The 21658-nt window shown below is 41.5% G+C and overlaps 1 protein-coding gene across 2 annotated transcripts in view; it reads right to left on the bottom strand.

Moving 5' to 3' along the window:
* The window catches only part of Ptpn12 (protein tyrosine phosphatase non-receptor type 12), a 65020-nt gene extending 57609 nt beyond the window's left edge, over positions 1-7411 (bottom strand). The window contains exon 1 of one of the 2 annotated variants that reach the window (XM_042684668.1): positions 7262-7411. In XM_042684668.1, coding sequence (XP_042540602.1) covers positions 7262-7360 — 99 coding nt within the window. In that variant the 5' untranslated portion in view covers positions 7361-7411. The remainder of the gene's footprint in view (positions 1-7261) is intronic. The other variant, XM_042684666.1, reaches the window with a different exon arrangement.
* Between the last annotated feature and the right edge of the window lie 14247 nt (positions 7412-21658).

Genomic DNA, 21658 nt, shown 5'->3' on the forward strand with positions numbered 1-21658 from the left:
TTTCAGAAAATTAACATATAAGGTAAATTTTTAATGTACTGTCTTCAACGACCTACATCTGGAGAGTTACTTAAAAAGTTCACTTGCACTTGTGGAGTTAGTTAACACAGAAATACATCTGGCTAAATACTCAAAAAAAGGATGGACAAAAAAATCCTAACCAAACCAGTAGCACTAAGAAAGCATTATGGTTGGCTCAAATGCAAAGACTAAATAGTATTTCCTATCATTAGCTTTGGTAAGTTAGATAACAAAATCCTATTAGCTAATCTAAGAAGATAGCACTTCATTATCCACAAAGAAAAAATTATGATTAATAAGAGAGACAATAACAAATTCTGGTGAGGACATAGAGAAACTGTAATGCACAGATACTTCTGATGGGGGTGTAAACATGCACAAGCTTCCTATAATGGCCTGGCATCTCTTTAATATGCTAAACACAAGTGTTATATATCCTAGCATTTTCACTGCTTTATGTACACTTAAAAGAACTCAAAATATACATCTACACAAAAACTTGTACACCAAAGCTCATTATAACATTATTCATAATTACAAAAAATTAGAAAACTCACAAAATTAAAACAAATAAAATGTAGTAATATAGTTACAAAAAGGAATGATGTAATCTGAAACCACACTACAATATGAATGAAACCTGAAAACATTATGTTAAGTGGAGTCAATCAAAAAACACCTAATGTCACGATTCCATTTATGTAATATGTCCAGACTAGGCAAATCTATAGACATGATGGATTATTGATTGCATGTGGCTGGAAGGAAGAGGATAGTTAACTGCTAATGCATATAAGGTTTCCCTTTTGGGTGATCAAATGTTCTAAAATTGATTGTGGTGATGACTGTACAATTCTGGTTATAGTAAAAAAAAAAAAAACTACTAAAATATACACTTTGAATGAACTTTATGGAAAGTATTTATAACTCAATAAATCAGTAATTTTTTTTAAAGTCCACAAACCACGATACTGAAAAAGCAATGAAAAATTTTACTTATTTGGAATCTACAACACAAAATCTTTCTTATATGCTGCAGTTTTCAATTCTACCTCCTTTTTGTTTTCTAGTATTTCAAACTCAAACTTTGAACTAGAAACTGAGGTTTTATTTAATACAAAGACAAAGCTCTTGACATCTTTAAAATTATAGTTATATAATCATTTCACAAAAGAAAACATATGTATAAGCAAGAAATATGAAAAAAATCTATTTTTCTAAAAAGGCAGGGAAGAGCATCTCTCTCCTGTAAGCAGTGTTTTCTTTCAACTTGTACCATTTTCTTTCAATGTTAAGATAAATGGAAGAAAACTATAATTACATTTCACCTATTTTCTTTTTTTCTTTTTTCTTTTTTTTTTTGGGGGGTGGGGGTCTAGTCGTGCTCTGGGCCTGGGCACTGTCCCTCAGCTCTTTAGCCCAAGGCTAGCGGCTAGCGCTCTACCACTTGAGCCACAGCGCCACTTCCAGCTTTTTTCTTTTTGCTTATGTGGTGCTGAGGAATTGAACCCAGGGCCTCAGGCATGCAAGGCAAGCACTCTACCACTGAGCCACCTTTCCAGCCCTTCACCTATTTTCTACTCAAGCAAAAGTAAGTTAGATTGTTCCAATACCCTAATCCCAAACTGCTTTTTATAGTCACAAAAGTACTCCAAGTTGCCAAATGGAATTGGTGCTTTCTCAATCTCACATTACCATTTGACTATGGTAACAATTATTTTCTTGAAGCTCTCTTAGGCTTTCTGGACCTGGTTCTACTTCTTCCTCTTTAACCACACCTTCCCCGGAACAATCACTATCATTTCCTTCTCAGCAGCATTTTTTTTTTTTTTTTACTTACTAGCACTATTCAACCTAAAACAGATCATCCCATATGCCTGTTAGAAGTTTATTCACTTAGACGTTTTCATCTGCCACCTACATGCTTATATAATGGACTCACATCTTTAACTCTCGCCTGTCAGCAACCTCAATGTATCAAGTCCAACATTATACATCCTCTTCTAACTTGAAACTGTCTTTCACAATATTGTTTGACCTCTCTATTTGTTTATCTTGCTAAATAATACCTTCTAGCTTGAGTGATGATATACAAGCTAGAAATCTCAGTTATACTCTTATACTCTATCACTCACATATGGAGAATTACTCGGACTTCTTTTTCCTGTCTTCTTCCTACCCTTTAAGGTCTTCCTACCCTTTAAGGTCTTGATGCTATGTAGCCCAGCTGGCCTCAAACTCATAACCCTCTTCTCTTTTTTTTTTTTTGGGTGGTGGGGGTCCGGTCATGGGGCCTGAACTCTGGGCCTGGGCGCTATCCCTCAGCTCTTCAGCTCAAGGCTAGCGCTCTACCACTTGAGCCACAGCGCCACTTCCGGCTTTTTTCTTTTTGCTTATGTGATGCTGAGGAATCGAACCCAGGGCCTCATGCATGCAAGGCAAGCACTCTACCACTGAGCCACCTTCCCAGCCCCCATAACCCTCTTCTCTCAAATTCCCCAGTGCTGGCATTACGGGCTGTACCACGATATACAACTTAATTTTTTTTCTAATCTTTACCAAATCTATTGTATACTCTATTCTCCAGTTTAGGTTTTTATATCTCAGAAGCCTCCAAATGCCATACTTTATATTTGCCATCACACTCAACTTTCTAAAACTTGAAATTGTCAAATAAATATTTGCCTAACTTAAAATGTTCAGTGGCTAGCCAGGTATCCAGAGCAGTGATTTACATCAAAAGCTATCTAAAAGAGGAAGATGGGGGGGGGGGGGGAGCGGTGGGGAGCGAGGTGGGAAGGTGGCTCAGTGGTAGAGGGCTTGCCTTGCATGCATGAGGCCCTGGGTTCAATTCCTCAGCACCACATAAGCAAAAAGAAAAATGCTGGAAGTGGCACTGTCGCTCAAGCCGTAGAGCGCTAGCCTTGAGCTGAAGAGCTGAGGGACAGTGCCTAGGCCCAGAGTTCAGGCCCCACGACCGGACCCCCTAAAAAAAAAAGGAAGGTGGGAAGGTGGGAAAGACGGAGTGGAGGGTACACTGCAGGAATGGTGGGCCAACACCTTTTCACAACTAAGAATTGTACTGCAGAACTGAACACAATCACAATTATGAATTTACAGAAAAATCTAAACACGGCAGAAGATTCTCTACAATCCTAACCCCTAGTATCTATATCAGCATCTTTATCCTTGAACATTTATTGGCTCACTGGTCTTTAATACAAAGTACAGGAACACCTTTCTACCAGACCACTCTAGGCATCTCTCTTTAGAGTAAAATGTAGCTCTATCATGTATCAAGTTCTTGTATTTCAGCAGCTTCCAAAATGCCATATTTCATATTGCATTATAATCAACTTTCTAAAACATGAAACTTATCAAATGACTGCAATAGCTATATAGTATATATACTTTATATATTAGAAGCAAGTATCTTATCAAAGACTTGTCCTGTACAAGATAGTAAAGATCTTCTCTACATCTGTCACAATTTAGTTTACTTGCCAATCTGTTTATTTGCAAAACCAGCATGTTTTCAATGGGTAAGCAATAACCTGAATGTCATCATTTATAAAATCTGGCTACCTTCCTTTTCTTTCGCGAATGAGAACACAACAGGCAAATACTGACAACTCATAGAATACAGTTAATGACAGGTGGAAAATTTTCTAACCCCAATAGTAATCAAGAAATTAAAATATAGTAAAATACCACTTTTCAACCATTAAATAAAGATCAAGGTAATTATAAGAACACTCAAGCATTACTGTAGGTAGCTGTATAACAAAACGTCTTTTCAAAAAAGTTGTAATTATGTGTAAATGTTTACATCCTTTTACCTAGTACTTCTATTCCTAGAGATATATGGCAATAATAAAAAATGTATTCATGAATGTTAATCACAGTAGTATCAAGAGCAGAAAACAGTATGGACTAAATCAACCATAAGGAAATGGCTAAAATACTAAACTGTTACCTGGTTATATTTCACAGCTACTTAAAAATATTTTTTAAAACAAAGCAGTTGTACTAAATGAGAATGCTTATCAAAAATGTAAGTTTAGGGGCTGGGAAGGTGGCTCAGAGGTAGAGTGCTTGCCTTGCATGCATGAAGCCCTGGGTTCGATTCCTCAGTACCACATAAGCAAAAAGAAAAAAGCCGAAGGTGGCGCTGTGGCTCAAGTGGTAGAGCGCTAGCCTTCAGCTGAAGAGCTGAGGGACAGCGCCCAGGCCCAGAGTTCAGGCCCAAGACAGGACCACCCCCACCCCCCCAAAATCTAAGTTTAAAGAACATAAGAATACAAAAGGTATGTGTAGATATGCTCTCATAGACTTATTAGTAGCAGTGGAGTAGGGCCTTAGATGACAGGACAGATGTGCTGTAGGACATCTGGAAAGAATAATGGAAGCTGGGCGCCCGTGCGTCACGCCGCCGGTAATTCTAGTTACTCAGGAGGCTGAGATCTGAGGATCACAGTTCAAAGCCAGGCCAGACAAGAAAGTCTCTGAGATTCTTATCTCCAATAAACCACTCAGAAAACCAGAAGTGGCACTGTGGCTCCAGAGATAGAGCTCTAGCCTTGAGCTGAAGAACTGAGGGACAACACCCTGGCCCAGAGTTCAAGCCCCATGACCAACAAAAAAAAAAATAATGAAAATATTACTGTGCTTAGAATCAGATCAACTTGAATATCACTCCAATTTACTAAGTGTAAGTATTAATGACTATTATTGTTAATGACTACACTGTAATTTCCAAATTTGAAATAACATTATTTTATAAGAGAACAGAGTTATAATTGCTAGATTACTTCTAAAGGCTCAATCTTACAATGTTAAGATTTTTAATCCACATCCAAATTTAATAACACAACAGTTAGAATCTATCTTCTGTTTTATCTTCTACTCTTTCTGTGACAGAGCTTATCCAGCTTTCCACTCAAGGGAAAAAGCAGCACCGACTACAGGCAGACTTAATTATAGCTATTGCTAATCAAGCCAGGAAATAAAAAAAGCACACTATAAAAGAATAGCTTTAGTCATCAAATATCCAATGTAGAGTTACCTAGCTGTATCTAGTTATGGAAGAAAAAGGAAATTCATTTAGTCCTTGAAAAATGAAATCTCCCATAGGAATTCCTGATTCATTCCCAAAGCATAAATGCTTCCTCCATACGGGAGTTCGGAAGATGGGCACCTGTCCTGATGGCCTGCATTACCAAACAATGCTCTTTCTTAATGGAATATGGCCAGGGATAACAAGAGCAGCTTGCAAACAAATGGCCAGGGACCACAACACCCTTCTTCCATAACCAAGCAAGCCTGAAAACTACTAGTTCTAAGCACCCTAAATAATCAAAGTATTTTCTTCTATTTTTGTAGTAAAAATAAAGAGCAGGGGAGTCCATATGCAATGACTCTAAATGACACCATTCAAAAGATACTACCAAAAAAAAAAAAAAAAAGGTACTACCAATAAAAATCCTCAGTAGCAGGGAAGAAAAAATGTTCTTTATTCTTTTCCGTTCAGAAAATGGAATTTCAAAAACATACCATATAATACCAGGAGAAAAAATTTAAACTCAAGGATAATTTAGCCTTCATAACTTACAAAACCATACTCCTATATTTTCTATCATTAGTCGAGGAGGTGGACTTGCTAAGCTAAATACTATTACAATACTGCTTCAGACCAAGAATCTATTTGTCAGGTTAACCATTTTAGCTCTAAACAAAATCCCTTTAAAATGAGTAAAGGCAATTCAGTATTAAAAGTCCCTTCACCTGTACCTTGAAAATGACTTCACTTTTAAACAAAAACCATTCAATATCTGATGCTGCCTATTTTTTTAGACAATGTATGTATTTATGTATCCTTTTCCTAACCTAATTTCAGAATTAAGTGATTACTCTAGGAGATGTACCTTGTCCCGGAGCTAAGGTTTCTCTTTGCCATCTCCAACTCCTGCCAAGACTAAGGACCAACCACTTCCCCACGTCCCACACTTCCTTTTCCATTCCCCAGACCTCCAGGGTTTCCAACGCCCCAGTCTTGCGCAATATCCGTAGGAGCAGAGCCGCAACCACCGCCTCCTAAGCCGGGAAACAACCCTACCGAGAACATTGTCCAGCAGAAAAATAAAAAGGGCGGGAGGGGGGTCATGTAGGAAGTCGGCTTCGGGTCCCACGCTTTGGGAGCTGACGGCCACTCAGGGATGAACCTAGACTAATTTTACCAGCCAGACTTTTAACCATCCTCGTCCCTCCCCCTCAAGCTCGTCCACGGGAGCAGTGGGCGGAAAAGGGGGGGAGGTGAATAATAAAAAGGGGGGTGACGGGACGGTTATCTCCCAGTTCAGGGTTTCAGCCGGTTTGGTCGCCACCGCCCCACCAGGACTATTGTTCCCGGGTTCCCCACCCCCACCCCGGATAGGAAGTGATAGTCACATCCCCTCCGCCTTCGGCAATATCCCCCGGGGAGTCTGAAGTAAGCTTCCCACAGGATAACCACCCCCATCCACAATGACCCTCGCCACCTCGAGTCACGTTGACCCCCCCCCCCAAGGTCCCCTCAGAACCCGAGTCTAAGGAGAGAAGCAGCCAGACTGGGATTAATCGAAATCAGGTAAACCCGCGGCGCGTCTCTTCACCGACACAATCCTGTTTTCCCAAGCGTTGGACAAAATCGCTGCGAGCTCGGAGACGGTGTTCCGTCCTCCTTGCCCACTCGGAGGGGCCAGCGTATGGAGTGAAGGGAGCCCACGAGCGAATGCCAACCTCCATACCCCCGGATCCTCGGCAGCCGCAGCCAAACACCCTCACCTCGACCCTCCTGGGAGGGGCAGGCCGGGTGGGCAGGCGTGGAGAGGCGAGCCGCCACCCCGCCATCCCCCGGGCCCGCTCCCCACTTCCCTCAGGACTCCCGGCCTGAGAAACAATAGGTGGTCGCGGGTGGAGGTGCGGACTCGGCCCTGCGGCCGCTGCCTTGGCGTCCCGGGTGGGCACCCGTCTGGGGCTGGGGGGGAGGGAGGCCGCAGAACACCGGAGGAAGGATCAGAAAGGAGGCGATCGCCCCTCCAAGCCGGCTGCAGCAGCAGCAGCCGGTCCCCGGGTCCGGACGCGCCCCTCCGCCCCTCTCCTCACCGCCGCACACAAAGCGCTGGCAGCACTCGCCGCGGGGTGTGGGGGGGGGGACTCCCGGGCCGACGAGCCCGGGGACAGCCCGGGGCGGGAGACTCACCATGAAGTCCCGGGCGAAGTTGTCCTCCCCATTGTGGTCCGGACTCTTCATGGCCTGGACCCTCTGGATGAATTTCCTCAGGATCTCCACTTGCTCCATCCTCCCGCGTCCCCCCGCCTGCGGCCGCCGGCCCCCCCGCCGCCCGCCCGCCCGCCGCAGAGCCTGCTCCGTCTTCCCCAGCGCGCCGCTCCCGGCCCGCCCTGCCTCTCGACCCCCTCCAGCCTCCGCCGCGCCGGCCTCCTCCCCACCGCCCCGGGCGGCGGCTGCGGCAGCACCGGCCCGGCTCGGCTCCCGACACCACAACTTCCCGGAGCTGCCGCCGCTCTCCCACGGCGCCAGGCGAGCCGCGGCGGCTAGCGCCAACCCCAACCCCCAGCTCGCTCCATCCTCCTTCCCCGCCCTCCACCTCCGCCGTCCAAGACGCCGCCGCCGCCGCCGCCGCCGCCTCAGGAACACGGCCCTCCGCTCGCCCTGCCCCCCCTTCCCGGTGCTTCCTTTACCCCCGCCCCCCGCCGGCAGCCGCAGCCCGGGCCGCCTCTCCTCACCGGCGCGTACCCGCCACCACCCAGACGCGCGGCCCCGCACTCCGAGCCCCGCCCCAAGCTCCACGCCACGCCGATCCGCCCCCGCGCGTCCGCCCTGGGCCACGCCTCTAGTCCCGCCCCGGGCTGTAGTCGAGTTCTGAGTGGCTGAAAAACGCTACGGAGGTCTGTTGGGTGACCACACTCGCTTCCGGGGCGTGCCCAACCCTGCGTAAGGCTGGTCCTGAAGGAAAGTTGGGGTCTCGCAGCGGGACAGACTGTAGTGGGTCAGTGGTCACTTGTTCCAAAGAACAAACATGGCTAGGGAGGGAAAAGCTGATTCCCAGGGTGTCTTGGCGCCTCTTCCTCCCTGCTGTAGCCGAGGGTTCAGACTACAAATCCCGGCCTGCAAGGAGACCTGGAGCGCCGGGAGGAGAGCCAGGGTGGGAGTGAGGTATGCTGGGTACTGTAGTAGGGCCGTCTCCATGGTTCGCTAAGCGCTCGTCGCCAGTGGATGGCGATTAGGGTTTGGCACTTGGGGATTGCCATGGGAGCAGAACGCTTCTGTGTTGAAGGACTTGGTGTTGGCAAGTCCATTTCAACCCTAAAAACAAGCCCCTAAGATGCAGAGTTCGTTCTTCACAAACCAGTGTTTGTGAAGGGAATTTATCTTCTTGCCTTTAGATTCCCACAACTTCTGAAGAGAATTGGGAGACTTTCCTGGGCAGCATGGATGTTAAATCTTAACAAGGAAATATTCCGGTGTAATTGATCCTCTCGTGAAGTAATTTGTGCAAGGTCCTCCAGCATATTCTTCACAAGTCAGAACTAGAACTTGGGTCTTTTTGCTTTCACTTCATTACCACATTGCCTATATGGAACATAAATTGTGATAATGTGGTGGCACTGAGGGGTCTGATCCATTGGTTACTTTGATTATTCATATAAGGTCTGCCCTAGCCTACGCAGGCCTTGTGTAGACACATTTTCTGCAGAGAAGTCTGTCGGGGATACTTTTTTATCTAAGTAGGTAGTAGCACTTTGCAAATGAACGTTCAGACTTTTTTTTTTTTTTTTTGGTCGTGGGGCCTGAACTCTGGGCCTAGGCGCTGTCCCTCAGCTCTTCAGCTCAAAGATAATGCTCTACAGCTTGAGCTACAGCACCACTTCCAGCTTTCTCTGCTTATGTGGTGCTGAGGAATGGAACCCAGGGCCTCATGCATGCAAGGCAAGCACTCCACCACTGAGCCACCTTCCTAGCCCAGATATTTTTTTATTAATGAAAAACTTTACCGAAAATAAGTATTCATGTACAATTTATACCTTTTTGTGTGGTGATATTGGGATTTGCACTTCAGGCCTCCTGCTTGCTAGGCAGGCACTCTACTTCTAGAGCCACACCTCGAGCCCTCACTGTGTGTGTGTGGGGGGGGGGGGGGGGGGGCGGTCTGTGTGTGTGTGTGTGTGTGTGTGTGTGTGGCGGTCCTCGGGCTTGAATTCAGGGACTGTACATTGTCAATCTCTGAGCTTTTTATCTCAAAGTTAGCACTCTACTACTTGAGTCACAGCTTCACTTCCGGCTTCTTGGTGAGTAATTAGAGATAAGTGTCTCCTGGATTTTCTTGCTGGCTTCAAATCGAAATCCTTAGATCTCAGCCTCCTAAGTAGCTAGGATTACAAGTGTGAATCATTGGCGCTGGATAGTGAAAAAATATTTTTTGTTGTTGGTCGAGGTGCTTGAACTCAGGTGTGGACACTGTCCCTGAGCTTTATTGTTCAAGGTTAGCACTATATCATTTTAAGCCACAGCACCACGTCCTGTTTTCTGGTAGTTAATTGGAGATAAGAACCTCACAGACTTGCGGAGCACTAGTGGCTCACTCCTGTAATCCTTGCTACTCAGGAGCATCATGGTTCAAAGCAAGCTTGGGCAGGAAAGTCCGTGAGAATCTTATATAAACCGCTTAGAAAACCGGAAGTGGTGCTGTGGCTCAAGGGGTAGAGCTCACCTTCAGTTGAAGAGCTGAGGGACAGCACCCAGGCCCAGAGTGCAAGCCCCACCACCGACCAAAAAAAAAAAAAAAAGAATCTCACAGACTTTACTGCCCAGCCTGCCTTCGACCACAGTCTTCAGGACTACAGGCATGAGCCACTGGCACCGGCAAATATATTTCTTTAAAATAAGGCAGTAGGCTGTGGGACATGGCACAAGTAAGTGGTAGAATGCGGAATTCAAACCCCAGTAACACCAAAACAATACTATAACTAATATATAAAATCTAACATATAATATATAAAATAATATAATATAAAATCTATATGTCCTTCCAAGTGTTTCTTAAACTCTAGGTGTATACATCTAAAGAGATGGTTTGTTCTGCATTTTTAGGAGCAATGGTGGATGACTATAATCCCAACACTCATAAGGCCAAGGCAGAATTTTTAGTCCATAGACAGCCTGTGATACATAGTGAAACTCTATTTTTGTTTGTTTGTTTTGTTGTTTAGTTTAATTTCTAAGAAAAAACATTATTTAAAGGGGCTTCTGTGGTATTTTATTTTAACCAGGTACCAAGTCTAAGTTTCACTAAAGGTTGAAAAAATGTATAGATACTGGGTCTTATTGCCTATTTAATATAGTTCATTCTACACTCCCTTTACTCTCACAACAGGGAGAATATGAGACTTTAGGCAAAGAACTGTGTAGATGATCCAGAGTGCCTAGGTTTTGACATGTCCCAAGGATGTAAAAAAAAAAAAAAAAAAACAGACAAATTGAAAAACAATGTAGTGACAGTTGGGTGGGACAGTTGGTGTTTTATATAAAGTCTTTTTGATTTTCCTTACTGAAAAGTTTTTACGTTTTCTTACTTGCAACACTTAAGTATTTCTCTAGCGCTCAGCATCTAACTACTTTTGGCAGCTGCAGTACATTAGTAGATTAATATAAAGTATCTCCAAGGATTTCAGTTCTTTTGGAAAGGCTTATCTATTTTTCTTGATAAGTAGCTAGCATTTGCTTACTTTTAAAAAAATGTATGTTAGCAAGCACTGGTGGGTCACACTTGTATGGCTACATACTCAGGAGGCTGAGTCCTGAGGATCATAGTTCAAAGCCAGCCCAGGCTGGAAATTTCAGGTAGAAAAGCCCTTGAAACTCATCTCCAGTTAACCACCAGAAAAGCAGAAGTGGTACTGTGGCTCAAAGTGGTAGAGTACTAGCCTAAGTATATAGCTTCTCCTAAGTGGATAGCTTAGTTCAAGAGACAGAAAGAACTGTAAAGTTAATAAGTGCTAATTGTGTAACACTGTAATACAATGAATGATCTTAACAGTGGGAAGAGCATTGTGGACCTGGCTTTCCAAGCATAAGATAATCACCAAGAGGACCTTGAAAGATAATTGAGTTTGAACAGGAAAGAAAATGCCCTGGCAGAAGTGGGGAAACAAGGATGAAGGCAGGAAAGCAGTTTAAAGTAGAACTCTATAAATGTGCAGGAGTCTCCAAAGTAGACTGGACTCTAAAGAATAATGAATGCCTGATTAAAGATTTGAGCCTGAAACTGCAGACATTATCAGAGCCAACCTTAGATTATGAAAATGAGAAATATAGTAGTCTGTCCATTTTTGTATCATTTGTGAAAGAGATAGGAGTGAGGGATACCTGGTGACAAAACATGAAGTAACCAAAGCTGAAATTGAGACCCTACAAGTACAAAGATACCAATGGAGGTGGAAAAGACTTTTAAAAAACTCGGAGAACTAATGACTGTCTTAGGGACAAGGGAGGGGCTGGGAAGGTGGCTCAGTGGTAGAGCACTTGCCTTGCATGCATAAGGACCTGGGTTCATTCCTAAGCACCACATAAGCAAAAAAACCAGAAGTGGCACTGTGGCTCAAGTGGTAGAGTGCTAGCCTTGAGCTGAAGAGCTGATTGACAGTGCCCAGGCCCAGAGTTCAAGCCCAGAGTTCAAGCCCCACAACAGGCAAAAAAACAAAACAAAACAAAAATTTAAAGTTAGGGACAGAGGGTTAGTGGTAGAACACTTGTGTAACTTCCATAAGACCTCTGGGTTCAATCCTCAACAAAACACATACTGATTGAAATTACCAATCAGATAAAAACTGACAAGACACAGGCTATTGATAGTAGGGGCAAATGGACACACAAAGAGAATTTACCATTGCATCTTTGAAGGGCAACTTGGCAATATATCAAAATTTAAAAGTCATATGTGCTTTGACCAATTTGCTCTTAAAAGAACCTTCCCTGTATATACATACTTACAGCTGTCTATAAATCTGTGTGCTTATTGTGCCTTCTATGTAGTGGCAAGACTAGAAGCAGTGTACCTATCAAAAGAGCACTGATTAAAAAATGAAAATACATATATAGGATGAAGCTAAATGAAGCCATTTTAAAAAAGGAAAACAAGCTGGTGCTCAGGTGGCTCACACCTGTAATTGTAGCTACTCAGGACGTCAGGAGACCTATTCAGGAGATCTGAGATCTGAGAATAGCTGTTGGAAGCCAACAGGGCAGGAAAGTCTGTGAGACTCTTACTCCAATTAAAACCAAAAAAAAGCTGTGGCTCAAGTGGTAGAGTACTAACCTTGAGTAAAAAAGCTCAGGGACAGTATCCAGACCCTGAGTTTAAACACCAACATCAGCACCAAAAAAAAAAAAAAAAAAAAGAAAGAAAGAAAAACAAATTGAAACATATTGACATGAAATAGTCTCCAAGCTTGATTTGTTGTAAATGAGAAAAGCAAATGTTGTATTTATTGTATTCCTCTATTTATGTAAGACTTAAATGTGGGTAAAATGTTTGAACGTATGAAGAATTTTTTTTCTGGAGAAAAAACATTAAAAACTAAACTGAGATTAAGAGGCCTTAAGAATTATCAATAGAAAGGAGACTATTTCTACTGTGTGTGTGCATATATATATATATATGTGTGTGTGTGTAGCACTGGAATTTGATCTCAGCTTCATGCTTGTTGGTGCTCTACTACTTGGGCCAAACCTCCAGTCACTGGTTATTTTGAAGACCCAGTTCTCTACCTTTAATCCTCTGGAGGTGTGAGCCACCAGTGCCGCCTTCTACATATTTTTTTTTATAGTCTGAATAGTTTACCATGTGAATGCATTGCTTTTCCAGCCAAATCAAATCCATCTAATTAATTTTTAAGAGAATTTATTCTAAGTTATGGAAAGAATGATAGTATCATTAATGAAAACAGGCAAATAAAGGTAAAAGGAAGCAAGTGTTTTTTGGCAGATTTTTTTCTTTTTTAATCAGTTGTGGGGCTTGAACCCTGGGCCTGGGCGCTGTCCCTGAGCTCTTCAGCTTAAGGCCAGCACTCTACCACTTGAGCCACAGTGCCACTTCCAGTTTTATTGTGATTAATTGGAGATAAGAGTCTCATGGACTTTCTTGCCTGGGTTGGCTTCGAACCACGATCCTCAGATCTTAGTCTCCTAAATTTTTTTTCAGTAGTACATGACAGACCAAGCTTTAGGATGCTCACCTACCTACACCAAGTTCAGTTTCAGAGAAACTGAATTCCTTACCTATTCTTAGCAATAGCTAAGTGTTTGGAGATTTGACCCAATTTATCAACCTATATAAACTGGCCAGTGGCCTAGGACCTGGTTTAAAGTAATCTGAGACAGTTCTTACTTATAACACTTAACTTGGAAACTACACACAAGAAGTCATTAAAGCAGTGAGGTAGGAAACTATAAGTCTGATGTGAGATAGATTAATTTTTGGCAGGCTGAAGCCATATGAGAGTAGAATTACTGATTAATAAATAAACCATGGAGGAGAATCCTTAGAGCAACTTCACTTCCAGATTAACTTTTCAGGAAAGGTTTGAGTGAGATTTATTCCATAAATAAATCCTTTTTTTTTTTTTTTTTAACAGAATAGGCAATAATAAAGAGCATGGGCTCTGAACTCAAATGAATGTTCAAAAACTTGCACTATTCCTTACTCAAAGCAAGTCACTAATGTCTCTAAGCCCCTTTCCTCTCCCAAGAAAGCCACTTGGTGCTATCTTAATGAGATATTCTACTTGCTCTTTAAAAAAAAAACACAAAAACTAGCTAAGCAATAGTTTCCATACTTCTTACTTGTTCACCTTCTACTCTTTCTCTACTTACAAGCTCTCCTTCATTGTGAGTAAAATATATGAGGTATAAGAAAGCTAAACAGGGGGCTGGGAAGGTAGCTCAGCGGTAGAGTGCATGCCTTGCAAGCATGAGGCCCTGGGTTCGATTCCTCAGCACTACATAAACAGAAAAAGCCGGAAGTGGCGCTGTGGCTCCAGTGGTAGAGCTCTAGCCTTGAGCTGAAGAGCTGAGGGACAGCGCCCAGACCCAGAGTTCAGGCCCCATGACCGGACCCAAAAAAAAAAAAGAAAGCTAAACAGAACTTAAGATAAATCTTCTTAGGCCAGGTGCTAGTGCTCATGCCTGATCCTAGTTACTTAGGAGGCTGAGGTCTGAGGATCTCGGTTCAAAGCCAGCCCCAGCAGGAAAGTCTGTGAAACTCTTTATCTCCAACTCATCACAAAATAACCTGAAGTGGAGCTGTGGCTCAAGTGGTAGAGCACTTGTCTGATGTAAAAAATGTCTAAGACCTGAAGGAAGGAAGGAAGGAAGGAAGGAAAGATCTTAGTACTTTGGTGAAATTTTTGAGTGGGCAGGAGTTTAATAATCTAATAATAAAAAAGAGGTTTTAGGATGACTGTTTCATATTCACACTCTCCCTTTCATCCTTAGGTAGAAATAATTCTTTTTATCTATGTTGAAATTTTTAACTTTGGACTCAACATCAGTTCTCATAAAAGCTATTCTTTTTTTTTATTGCTAAGATGATGTACAGAGGGATTATAGTTACATAAGTAAGGTGGTAAGTACAGTTCTTGTCAACTTCTTACCCCCTTTCCTCATTTTTCCCCTACTTTCCTTCCTCCTTCCCCCCACCCAAAGCCATTCTTTTACAGCTTTCACAGCATTTATAACTATTTGTGAGTCTTATTTTTCTTTCTTGTTTTTTAAACCCTGGGAATTAATGTAGTTTCAGTAGTCTTATTAGTAGATGGAAAAAGAAAACGGGGTGAACTTGTAGAACACGAATGACGGGCACATATACAGAATGCACAGGTCTGAGTTTCTAGCTTGTTGCAGAAACCACTGAATCAAAGCACTTTTACCTGGTGTGATTTATGTGAAACTACAAACCATTCTTGAAATTCTTTGTCCCTCAGTCCTCTTTTAAACTGTATCTGCAGTGGGTGGCTAGGTGGGATGTTAAGGGGAGTGAATGAGAAGGGAGTGAAATTCTTCTCTAGTTTATGTCTGGTATCCCTTACTCCCTCATTCCTATCCCAGTTTAAGCAAAAGAAAAAAAGAAAAATGTTGAGCATTTTTTAATCTTTGGAGTTTTTGTTGAAATGTCTAATCTTATAAAAATGAACTGAGGATAAGAGACCATACATGGGGGGGGGGGGGGGGAGGATGGCTGGTACTAGAGGTTGAATTCAGTGCCTGGTGTTTTCTTGGCTCCCTTGCCCACTTGGCACTCTATCATTTGAACTATGCTTCCAGTTCTGGTTTTTTGCTTCCAGTTCTGGTTTTTTGCTGTTTATTTTGAAGATGTAATCTTTTTGGATTTTTCAGCTTAGAATGCCTTCAAACCACAATCCTCTGAATCTCAGCCTCTTGAATAACTAGATTATGGACATGAACCAGTGTTGCCCCACTGGATATCATAAGATTTCCAGAAGTAAGGTATATAAAAATGAAGAGAAGCCAGGCACCAATGGCACCTGTAATCCTAGATACTCAGGAGGCTGAGATCTGAGGATCATGATTCAAAGCCAGCCTAGGCAGGAAAGTCTGTGACACTCTTATCTCCAATAAATCACTCACAAAACTGGAGGTGGTGCTGTGGCTCAAGTGATAGAGCGCTAGTCTTGAGCTGTAGAGCTGAGGGACAGCACCCAGGCTCAGAGTTCAAGCCCCATGACCAACCAAAAAAAAAAAAAAAAAGAGAGAGAATTTTGGAAAGGATGAAATTTCTTTCATAATATATACTTCTAAAGTGTAATACTTCAGAACTTTTTCACATTTTTTAAAAAAACTTTATCTTTAAGTGGCTGTACTACTTTTTCACATATTACTGTTTTTCTTATACTCGAAAATAGGTAAGCCAGGTGTGGGTATTATCTCCATCTTTAAAGTGCATGTTAGAATTCTAGTAGGGAAATTAAATGATTTGCTTAAGGTTGCAAAAATGACTATAAAGTAGAATTCAAACACAGGTGACTGTGTTAGACAATAAAGGTAACAGTACTAAATACTGGAGAGACTGTGGTTATTCTTTTCTAACTTTTCTAGCACATTTCTTACCTTTCTGTTTAACATTGAAAGAAAAATAAATATATATAAAATAAATATATAATATATATACCTCAGCCAGGCACAGGTGGCTCATGCCTATATTCCTAGCTATTGAGGTTCAAAGCCAGCTCAGGCAAGAAAGTTTGTGAGACTCTTATCTCCAGTTAAGCACCAAATAAAAAAAACAAAAAAACAAAATCAAAAAACCAGAAGTGGGGCTGTAGCTCAAGTGGTAGAGTGTTAGCGTTGAGCAAAGAAAGCTCAGGGACAGTGCCCAGGCCTTGAGTTTAAGCCCCAGGACCAGTACAAAACAATTTTTAACTTCCAAGTTAAATACCTGAACATCTAATTAGATCCTTTAATGTGATGACAGTTGCTGTATTTAAGAGTGGATCACTAATAAGGGCTATGAAATATTGCAACATACAAAACCCATCTGCTATATTGTATTGACAGGCTTTGGGCCAAACTATGAGGAATAAGTTTCCAAACAAAATAAACAAAAATCTCATTCAGTGACTACAAATATTTTAGGCTAAAAATAATTTGTGAGTGCACTTACCATGAAGTATTTAAAGTAGTAGAATTAGTAGAAACCAAGTAGAATAATAGGTCTGAGGGAAGAAGTAAAGGAGAGTTGTTTTTTTTATTTTCTAATTTTATTTTCTAATTCATGGGGCTTGGGCTCACTGGGTGCTATCCTGAGCTCTTTTTGCTCAAGGCTAGTGCTCTACCACACTCTACCACTTTGAGCCACAGCACCACTTTTAGTTTTGCAGATAAGACTCTCACTGAGGGGCTGGGAAGGAGGCTCAGTGGTAGAGTGCTTGCCTTGAATGCATGAGGCCCTGGTTTTGGTTCCTGAGTATCACATAAACAGCAAAAGCCAGAAGTGGCTCTGTGGTTCAAGTGGTAGAGTACTAGCTTTGAGCTGAAGAGCTAAGGAACAATGCCCAGGCTCAGAGTTCAAGATCCACAACAGACCAAAAAAAAGAATCACTAACTTTCCTGTCTGGGCTGTCTTTGAACTGTGATCCTCACAGATTACAGGCATGAGCCATCAGCACCCAACTGAGAGTTGTTTTTAAAAGCTGTAGAGTTTCAGATTTGCAAAAGAGGTTTGTTTCACCAAACTGAATATATTGAACATTACTGAACTAACTACATTTAAAATGGTTAAGAAGTGTTTCATACCACAGAATACATAAGGAAAGCATATTGTTTGGGATGATGAAAAGTATCCATCCTTTATACTGAAGATGGATAGTGGCATATTCAGTGTCACTCCACCATATTTTTTAAAAAAATTGTTACTATAAAGGTGATATCTAGAGAGCTTACTGTTTCCTAAGTCAGGTAATGAGTACATTTCTTTTTTGTTGTTGTTATTTCTTTTTTAAAAATATTGTTAAGGTGATTACAGAGGGGCTGCATAAGTCAGGTAAAGAGTACATTTCTTTTTTTTTTTTTTTTTTGCTGGACGTGGGGCCTGAACTGTGGGCCTTGGCGCTGTCCCTCAGCTCTTCAGCTCAAGGCTAGCGCTCTACTACTTGAGCCACAGCGCCACTTCCAGCTTTTTCTGCTTATGTGGTGCTGAGGAATCGAACACAGGGCCTCATGCATGCAAGGCAAGTGCTCTACCACTGAGCCACCTTCCCAGCCCAAGAGTACATTTCTTTTTGAACAGTGTCACCCCTTTGCTGTCTCCCAGTTTTTCCCTCCTTTCCCTACCCACAAGTTGTATAGTTCATTTTCAACATGGTGTCTAGTGACACTGCTGCATTTGTTCACCTTTTGTCCCACCATTTATGTGCCCCTCTTACCCTCACAAATACAGAAAAATGGACAAACATTACAAAAAGAAAAGAAAACAAAGGAAAAATACTCATTTCTACTTCCTGGAGTTCTTTTTGATAAATATTATAAGATCAAAGGCATGTAGATATTGTCCCTTTGTGTTCCTCCTCTGAGTATCCTTCTTTGATCCATGTGTGAGCACCTACAGCCCTGTATGATTTCTTATGTCCCAGTGTACTTTAGGTCTAGCTTCTACTTATGAGAGAAAACATGCACCATTATTCTCTCCCAGCTTGGCTTACCTCACTTAACAAGATTTGTTCTAGGTTCATCCATTTCCCTGCAAGTGACATGTTCTTTGCAATGGCTATACAAAATTCCATTGTGTATAGGTACCACATTTTTTTATCCACTCATCTATAGTAGGGCATCTGGACTGTTTCCATAACTTGGCTATTGTGAATAGTGCAACAATGAACATGGATGTGCAAGTTCTTTACAGTATCTTGGCTTGTAACATTCTGGGTAGATACCCAGGTGTGATATGGCTAGGTCATAAAGAAGATCTACGTTTAAGCTGGGTATTGGTAGCTCACGCCTGTAATCCTATCTACTCAGAAGGCTGAGATCTGAGGATCGCGGTTCAAAACCAGCCTGGGCAGAAAAGTCCATGAGACTCTTATCTCCAATAAATCACCAGAAAATAGGAAGTGACGCTGTGGCTCAAGCAGTAGAGTGCTCGCCTTAAGCCCAGAGTTCAAGCCCAAGACAGACAAAAAAAAAGAAAAGAAAAGAAAGAAAAAAAGAAAAAGAAGATCTATGTGTAATTTTTTTTTGAGGAACCCCCAGAATGTGCAATGGAATTCCTTTTTTCCTACACTCCTCCCAATAACATTTATTGCTGTTCAAATTTATGATGCTGGCCAATCTATCTGTGGTGAGATAGAATCTCAGAGTTGTTTAGATTTGCATTTCCTTTATACTTTAAAAAATAAAGTGATTAATTTTGTATTCAATATGGTTTATTGCAATAAAACATAAACTAATAAATGGCATTTAAAGTACCAATGTGATTTTATAGTTTTATAACATTCTGTGAAAAGCTTTTATATTTCTGTATAGATAACTATAAAGCTGAGATTTGTTTCAGTGTCCCAGGTATTTAACCGATAATTAGATAATTGATATTGCTAGGGAGCCATACAAATCTAAACTAAAACCTAGGAAAGGAAGTTTCATTTCTACCACTCATCATAACATTATGAAGGATTTTTTTGATGCTCCTGGAACTGCACCTTATACTTTACACATGTATTGTGGTTCATTCAGGAAAATCATTAAATAATTCACCTTCTCAATGAGTAGCATATTGCAAGATATTCAATTGTACACGTACTTAAGTTCTTTCAGTAATTAGATTAGTTGTTTAAAATTGGTTATGTACATAGATTATTTTGCCTGTGAATTTAATTTGAGGATCATAAGGGAGGGGTACAAACTATTTATTATAGAAAGAGTTTATGGAGCCTGTTCAACCAGAGAAGCACTGCCCTACATGTCTGACCCAGCTGCTTTCCTCTCCTCAATTACTTCTCTGATCAAATCCAATTGATTGTCTCTAATTACTGTTTTCTGCACTCACTGAGCAAACTGGCCACTGGTTTCCCTGCTGTTCTATTAAGGCTCCAGCACATGCTCACTTCTGAACTGTCTGCCTTTGCTGTTTGTTCCTTCTGCTGGAGTGATCCTCTACTGGGTACCCATGTGGCTTATTTCCTCAACAAGTATCTTTAAAACTCCCAAGAATGTTTTTCAGTGTGAATGTATGTGAAAGTTTAAATGTTCTCCCCTTATATTACTTAGTTTACCAGAGAATAATATAAAACATTACCTGGAAGAGTGCCATTTACTCTCTCAAGCAGTAAAAATTGGTTGATTCATAATTGGTTCTTTAAAGGTCCTATTGTGTTATTTTCCTCATTAAATGGATTGACAGCTCTAACCTAGTGTTATTTATAAGCCATACCCGTAGGCACAGTGATGTGTGTCCTACATATGATATAATTAGCCTGAATTGTAAAGTGCTTATCAATCATATGCCCTGTGTTAAAGGCAATAAAAGGTTTCTTTAAAAAATGGGAAAACATTATTTATGCAAATTTACATTATTGAGTCAACCCCTGTTATTTTGCAAGTTAATTTAATGATTGAACTGAACTTAAATGTTTCCCATGGATAATCTCAGAATAAAAGCAGATCAGTGATATTCCCAGAAGATCATCTTATTGAAGAGAACAACCTACTTTCAAGTAATCATAAAAAGTAATCCAGCCAATATTTATTAAGCAGTTGTATGCCCTAACTGTGGGTCTAGAATTATAAGGACAAAGCATAGCTCCTATCTTTTAGGAATTTATATTCTAATAGGAACCTATCAAACAAGTATACCAAAATGTCATCATCGCCAAGACCAGCAGGGGATAGAAAATGATAGAAGTGGGAGTATAATGGTTATATCTACCTGTGGAATTGGGAATTGGAAGAAAAGTCTCTGAAAAGGAAAAAAAGAGAGACCACTTGAGTCTCTGAAGAATGTGGTTGTATGGGCAAAGTGGGTGGTAGGTGAGATGAGGCTATTCTAGATAGAAAGAACAGCATGATCCAGAGACCTGAAATAGCCCACCTGGTTACAGAACTGCTTGGCAGGGTTAAAACAGACTGCACAGTAGAGTGATAAAGCTGGAATTGTGGGTAGATATTGGGACATGGATAGCCTTGTATTTTATACTAAAGTGTTTAGACTTTATTCTATAGGTAACAGGAATTCAGTAGCATCTTTTTTTTTTTTTGTGAACATACTGTACAGAGGGGTTACAATTACCTGGGCAAGATAATGAGTACATTTCTTATCAAGCATTGCAGCCTCCTCCTTTGTTTACCCTTCACATCCCTTCCCAACTCCCCCCGCCCCCCCCCCCAAAGTTGTAAAGTTCGTTTTCAACATGACAACTTGTACTTCTCATTGTTGCAACGGGTCCACCCGTATCCTTAAACGACTTGTTTTTCCCCATCTCCTCCACAAATTATACCGACATCAAATATAGTGAAAGCAGGGGTTATACTGTGGGGGAGGGACATACAAAGCAACAAAGAAATAATCTTTTTTTTTGGGTCCGGTCATGGGGCCTGAACTCTGGGCCTGGGCGCTGTCCCTCAGCTCTTCAGCTCAAGGCTAGAGCCCTACCACTTGAGCCACAGCACCACTTCCGGCTTTTTTCTTTTTGCTTATGTGGTGCTGAGGAATCGAACCCAGGGCTTCAGGCATGCAAGGCAAGCGCTCTACCACTGAGCCACCTTCCCAGCACCAGAAATAATCTTATAAAGGCGTTAGAAACAAATGCATGAAAGAAAAAAACATTTAAATACATATCCAAGGGTTCATTTTCCTATATGAATTCTGACTCTTGAATCAGTTCTCTGACATATCAATCTGATCAATTTAAGATTATGAAATCAATCTTAAATGCACCAAAAAAAAAAAAAAACAGCAACAACCATCAAAACAAACAAACAAAAATCTCTTATCATGTGATCCATTGGTCAGGCCCTGTGTGTTAGTCTAAGCTTGTTAATCCCAGCTACTACGGAACTAGAGGTAGGAGGCCA

The sequence above is a fragment of the Dipodomys spectabilis genome, unplaced genomic scaffold, assembly GCF_019054845.1.
Source record: "Dipodomys spectabilis isolate Male_0828 unplaced genomic scaffold, ASM1905484v1 ptg000089l, whole genome shotgun sequence".
NCBI lineage: Eukaryota > Metazoa > Chordata > Mammalia > Rodentia > Heteromyidae > Dipodomys > Dipodomys spectabilis.